General features: G+C 39.5%; 1 protein-coding gene across 1 annotated transcript; it reads left to right on the top strand.

Moving 5' to 3' along the window:
• The first annotated feature begins 2,056 nt into the window (after positions 1–2,056).
• LOC131532399 (uncharacterized) lies at positions 2,057–5,905 on the top strand. Its single transcript, XM_058764016.1, has 2 exons — positions 2,057–2,242; positions 2,634–5,905. Exon 2 carries the CDS (start codon positions 2,875–2,877, stop codon positions 4,138–4,140), a length of 1,266 nt encoding a protein of 421 aa, XP_058619999.1. The 5' UTR covers positions 2,057–2,242; positions 2,634–2,874; the 3' UTR covers positions 4,141–5,905.
• Positions 5,906–6,923: the final 1,018 nt, after the last annotated feature.

Here is a 6,923-nt window from a genome sequence, read left to right as displayed (position 1 = left end):
AAATAGGCAGAGTGAGGGTGGAAAGCCCAAACGGTGATAAAGCAAAGGAGTCGAAAGAAATAGAGGAAGTGAGAGTGAAAAGAAAGAGAGGGCAAAAGAAGCTCGTGAATCCATAGGAAATAGCGGCTCCCCTTAAACAAGCTTTATCAAAAACAGAAGAGATTGATAAAAAATTATATAAAGTGTATGATCAAACTAAATTTCGAATTGACACAGGAGCTGATTTCAGCGTTCTGAGAAAATCAGAAAAACATGATGAATTATTAGACGTAGTGACGGTAGAGGATTATGAAGGAAACACAAAGAATAAAAACGTATGGAGGAAAGATAAAATAAACGTGATTTTCGGGAGTGATAATTTATTATGCCCTGAAGATTTAATAAAAATAGGAAAAATAGGAGTTGTTGATAAAAATAAAGAAATTGAACGCATTGTACAACAATCTGAATTGAGCAAGAAAGGGGAGCTGGAAAAAATATTGAGAAAGTATTTGAATTATTATTCTCGCAGCAAGAATGATTGTGGGAAGGTCGATATTAAATATCAACATGTCATTCAAGGGGGAATTCCTCCCCCTCAAAGACAATACAAGATAAATAGTGCAGCAGAGAAAGAAATCGCTGAAACTATAAAAGAACTGACTGATCAGGGAATTATTAGAAAACTGGGACAGAATGAATGTGCAGTGACTAATTCCCCGATCCAAGCCGTTCCCAAACCAGACGGCACTTGGATGTTAGTAACTAACTATAAAGCTCTAAATAAATTGACAGTCCCCGATACCAGATATCTCATCAACTGTAGTGAAGCGAGTGGAGAAGTGGGTAAGGGAAAAAATTGGCTGTCAAAAATCGATCTGGCAAACGGTTACTGGAGTATTCCTCTCTCAAAAGAAAGCTGTGGGAAAACGGCTTTTACATTTAAGGGTAATCAATTCGAATATCGATTTCTCCCACAAGGCTACAAAAATGCGGGAAATCATTTTCAAAGTACTTTAATATCAATTTTATCAGGAATACCAGTAACAGTTTATATAGACGATATTCTCGTGGCTTCAGTGACAGAGGAAGAGCATCTAGCACTGTTAGATCAAACTCTAGGCAGGTTAACTGAAGCAGGGCTAAAACCTAGTTTAAAGAAAATGGAAATTGGAAAACACGAAGTAGATTTTCTAGGGTTTAAATTGGGAAAAGACACAAAAGCCCTAACTACTAGCACTAAAGCGAAACTAGAGGAAATGCTGAGTTCGGGTTGTCGAACGAAGGGGGGCGTGCGCCCATTTCCTTTTTGACTCACCAGCAGGAGGCGACAATGAAACGCTATGATCAGAATGGTCCTGAGAGAGTTTTAGCTGCAGTCACAAGACGGCTGTTACAGCTTAAAGCTGTAGCTAAAGAACAGCCGATAATTATTTTTTCAATGGCTGGAGAGCTGGCCAGAGTAAAGAAGAATTTGATCATTAACATGCCAAGAATTAACATGCAAAGATGGAATCAATGGGGAATTATTTTAGGAGATATGCAGCTTGAGTGGAGGATGGTTAAACTTAAACGGGAAGATAAAATGACCAAATACCATGATAAACACCAAAATCTTCCAAAATATTTCACTGATGGAAGCGAGAGAGCTGGAAAGGTGAAATGGGGATTTTTAGTTAAACACGGTGGGCAGCTGATCACTTCATCAGATGGTGAAATTAAAGGCTCAGCTCAGCTTGCAGAGATCACCGCCGTTTTGAAAGCGCTGGAGAAAGCAATTGAGTTAGGACATAAGGAAATTGTTTTAACTAGTGATTCTGAATATGTGACAGATGGGATTAATAAAGAATTAGAAACCTGGAAAGCCAATGGTTTTCATAACGCGAGAAGCAAGCCTATGGCTCATCAGAAAGAATGGATGCATATTGCTGAGTTATTGCAGAAGGTAAACGTCCATTGTTACCACCAGGTGTCGCACACGAGACAAGATAGTGAAGCCGCGCTGGGGAACAGAGAAGTAGACAGGCTCATTGGCCAAGTGAAGATGCCGGAAATAACAGAGTTGTTTCAGAAAATGCATGACGAATTGAATCATCCGAGTGTAAATATGATTCAAATGGAATTGAGGCTACGTAATCTAAAGATACCTAATTGGCGCACTCGTTACAGGGAAGTGAGGAAAGACTGTAAGATTTGCAGGAAATTCATGACTGCAAAGGGGTGCGAGGAAAGCCAACTACCAAAAGAATATCCTTGCCAGGAGGTAAGCATAGACTTCGCGGGGCCGCTGCGCCCTGCCACGAAAGCAGGAAGTTGTTATTTTTTACTGGCTATCGATAATCACACAAAGAAAATTATGTTGTGGCCCATGAGGTCAGCCTTAGAAAAGAATGTATTAGATTGTTTGCGAGAATGGATAAAATGGGAAGGTAAAATGGAGAGTTTGAGGGCAGATGGAGCACACAACATAAGCGGGAAGTTGGTCGAAGATTTCTGTAAAGAGAATAAAATAATACTAAAAGTATTCCGTATCGAGCGAATACAAATGGAATAGCAGAACGTGCAGTGCGTACTGTTAAGGAGTGGTTTGCTAAAAACAGAATGTTAGGTGATTGGGACACAAAGATTGATGAGTGCTTGCTGGATCTTAACAGGTGCCGAGCACAGGCCGACCCAAAAGGGAGAGGCGGACAAGAGCAAACAGAGGAAAGAGTAAAGGACAATCCGAAATTCCAAGTAGGTGATCAGGTCATTCTTACAAGAAGACGAAAGGTAGGAAGATTCTCTGAAGGCTTGGGGACAGTAGATGTAGTTAAAACAATAACAGGGTCCAACACTGTCGAGTTAGAAAATAACGGAATTCAGAGTAATAAAGACTTGATAAAGAAGTAATAGATGGAGTTGATAAATGCGATAATTAATCAACGAGGATTAATTAGGGTGGAGCACCATAAGCATGGATCAAGAGCATTTCTGTGGTTGCAGCCAGAAATAGAAAGGTTTCTCGGCTTCAGAGGAGAGCAGAATAAAGCAGCAGAGAATGCTGTCAGGCCATATTGCTGTGTGATATGCGACCAGCTATGTGCCATGCCCAGTCTTTCAGGATGTAATGAAAAAAGAGAGATGGGTGCTGAGTGGACGACTCACAGACAGTCTCATGTGGAGATGTCTGGGGTTGTGATATGCGATAATTGTCGGTCAGGCCACCCAAAGCTACGGATTGACTCATATAAAGTATCCGTAGGCTCAGAGGGGCTGTGTAACTGTACTTGGAGTGGTGCAGCAGTAGTCAACTGTCAAATGTGTAAGGCAAAAAATAGGACATTGATGTCTTCCCGTGCTTTGTGGGAGAGTTTGAGGGTTATTAAACCTTTAGGCCTTTTTAAAGACGGAATAATGTCTAAATTTTCCAGACATCCCTACTTGGGCTTGAGAGAGCATGAGCGGAACGCGTGGCTAGACGCTAGGTTCCCCATGTTGCCCTGGGACAAGGAGGAAATAAGAGAGAGAGTTCTCCAAGAGAGGGAAGAGCACGTGCGAGATATAAAGAGAAGAGACCGAGAGAAGGACTTAACTCTTACTGACATAGAGTCCGCAAAGTGGAATTTTACTCTATGGCACGAGCCGATTTTGAGATGTTTCCCTGAGACGGATCTGAAACAAGGATCACGAGGGAAAGTAGCGTGGGTTTATGTGAAAATCGACGAGCGCTGGCAAGTGAGAAGTTGGGCAAACCTGGCTATCGAGCTAGCGCAGGGAGGCGGATGGTTAGATACCTCTTTTTATGATAAAGATTATAGAGGATCACAACCGCGCTCTAATATTACCAAGGAAAAGAGACCTAGTTCTCGTAAAGAGAAGTTTGTGCAGCTTACTGTGTCGCTGGCGAACGATTTAGACAAGCATAAGGTTTTGTGTCCTGAAGATGGCACATACGTCACTGGAATCCCGTATAACAACGAGCAGATCACTGAAGAGCCAAGTGAAATGTTCACGGTGGTGATGCATTTCAAGTTGAATATATTGGCATGCTCACATCCAGACTATGACTGGATTGGTGGCATCGAAACGGAATTACATGAAAAACAACCGAAAGTGAAAGTGGTGCGCAGGGGAGTGTTGCGAAAAGTAAGACGGCTCATGGTCGAGCCTCAGAACTAACATGTGTTACAGGACAAAATGCGGAGGTCGGTGTCGGTGGACAGTCTGACGGAGGAGCTGACGGAGGCGAAAGACACCATTCGGAAGCTGAGGACTCAGCGACGACTCTGCAAATGGATGAGTATCATACTTTGGATAATTTTAATATTGGGAATATTGTTGTTGATATTAATTAGAGTGAGTTATCTCTTAGAATGGGAAATTATGACAGGTAAAATTGTTTTAGCCGAAGTGCAGGTTGAAAGGCAGAATATTTCTGGTTTCGATTTAACTGTGTGGGGAACAATTAAAGAGAAAAAGGAGGAAATAGAAAAGAACACCACTGATTTTTGGAAGTGGTTAGACAACGTTAGTACAGATGAGATACTATATTATATGATAAGGAAACCAAAAGTAAAACTCAAAAGTACAGTGAAGATTAGGCATTGGCATAAAAAAGAGGTAGAAGTTTACGAAGAAAATAGTTTCATTAAAGAACGCGACGGTAATAAGACAGTGAGATATTTTATCGGACCAACTTATAGAACTAGCTATAATGAAGAGCTGGGAGGATGTTGGATATTCAGATCTAGGGAAAACTTCGATCCATGGAAATTAGGTCAGTGCAAACAGAGAGGTGAAGTAATGAGAAGCAAGAGAAATAAGGAAACTGAGAAATATAATTCTGGTATGAAGATTAAAAAGAATGTAGAAGATTGGATAAAAAATAGTAGAATTATAAACCCAGTAGGCGAATTCATTTTGCTAACCACGGCAAAAGATAGACATGTAGGCCCGAGACAGACAGGTTATGCAGAATTGGAGTCGGGGTCTGAGACAAAAATTGATTTACAATTAAATAAAACTTATCCGTGGATTTGGAAAAAGAAAATGATATTACCAAGGGTTAAATTTAATTTTAGAATAGGCTATTGGGAGATAGATAATACGAAATGGGAAACAGATGTGTATTTGGTTAAAATGAAATTGAAAGCGATGTTAAAAACAGAAAAGGCAATTAAAGAACATTATGAAAACAATGTAAAACAGATGTGTGAGAGACGAGCTCAGTAAAAAGAGGCATGGAAAGAAATATTTTTACACAAAAACGGACTATAATGATTTCTCTTACGCTAATTTTTGTGATAAAAAAGAAGAAAAGATGAACTGTGATGATTTCCTTAACGGCACAGATCCTTTTACAGGAAATCAAACAAAGGACATTTTAAGTCTAAGAAGGAGATTATATATGAAAAGAGTAAACCTTGATAGAAAAAATGATGAGAAGGGGGTTTTTAGATATAAACTAGTTTTCTTAGATGACGGTGTATATGGAGTATCAGGACGAGAATGCAGCGAAGTATTAGGAATATGTGCTGCGGGTCACGATCCCATTACAGTTAATCAGATGGCTTCCGTATTATGTTACTGGGGCAATGGTCTGGTTCCCTTACCATGGACTTTTAAAAAGAGTAATATAGCTAATAGGTATGAGATGAGTTATGGAACTGGAGGAGTTATTAGGATAATAGATAGGAATCTGGAATGGAAAATGTTACATGCTCCAGCACAGATCGCTGTAAATAGCATGATCAGGTATAGGGTCCCCAAAGGAGGTAAAAATGTACCGTTGACAAGCTTGGATGCTATAGCAATTGATGATTTATCTCATACAATTCATAGGAAACACTGGAAAGAAAAATGGTGTAAAGGCAAGGATGAAACTTATTATTTAGGCCTTGAATGGATGAAAGATGGTCTTTGTAATACGAGCGTTGAGATCATAGGTGAACAGATTTTAGGTGGTCCAAGGTGGTATGAGGCCCTGGAGAGTTCGTGAAGACGGAATCGATGGAATAAAAACAGCAGCAAATGCAGTAGTTAACTTCGTTACTAAAGATATTTGGAATGGGTTATTGGATTTTTTTATTAGCGCAGGATGGTATGTTTTATACGGAGGATTAATAGTGTTAGGATTAATCTTACTGTTCATTATTGTAAAATGTTCTTGTGCTGCTATGGGTGCACGGATGTGTGCTAAAACTGTAGGAAAAAGTGACGAGTTGATGGTTATAGAAAAGTTGATAGACTTTCAAGCTAAAGGTCACAACCGTTTTAGGAGACGGAAAAAGAGTATTTCAGAGCACCCTTTGTTATAGAAAAGATAGCGGAGTGGAAAGACACCTGTTACAGAAATAACGTTAGAGAGGAAATAGGAGGAGCTGAGAACGTATAGAAAATATAGGGCATGACGAACAAACAAAAGACCACTCATCGCTGAGGGGGGCATCTGGTAACTGATAACCCTGAAACTTGGAAAAACCTAGAAGTATATGACATTGGGCAAATTGCTAAATTATTAATTACATAAAATAATATTTTTGAGAACCAATTGTTCACGGTAAGACCAACAGAGATCTAACATTGATAAAGCTTAGTATGGCATCCAACGGGACAAACAACCTCACCACTAACGGAACGGCTGATGAAGTTGGAGAATTTCCTCAGGCAATATCCGAAACTTTTATTCAGGTTGGTGAATGGGGCGTATATTTTTTATGGATGTTGATACAAGGAGTATACAAAAATCTCTGGTGGCACTTTATAACTGGATGTTTTCAATTGATAAGAATAATATTAATGAAGAGACTAAGTAAAATTATTCTGGTTTGCCATTTAATTGTGGTATCAGAAGGATGGAGTAAAATACTTGGTGTTAGAGGGTTAATAGCGTTAACCTTGACCAGTATATACAAATTGTGTATTGATGTGACCATGAAAGTTACGGGAAGAAATGATTTTAT

Source organism: Onychostoma macrolepis, chromosome 23 (genome assembly GCF_012432095.1).
Source record: "Onychostoma macrolepis isolate SWU-2019 chromosome 23, ASM1243209v1, whole genome shotgun sequence".
In the NCBI taxonomy this organism is placed as follows: domain Eukaryota; kingdom Metazoa; phylum Chordata; class Actinopteri; order Cypriniformes; family Cyprinidae; genus Onychostoma; species Onychostoma macrolepis.
This window is presented reverse-complemented; position numbering and strand designations above follow the sequence as displayed.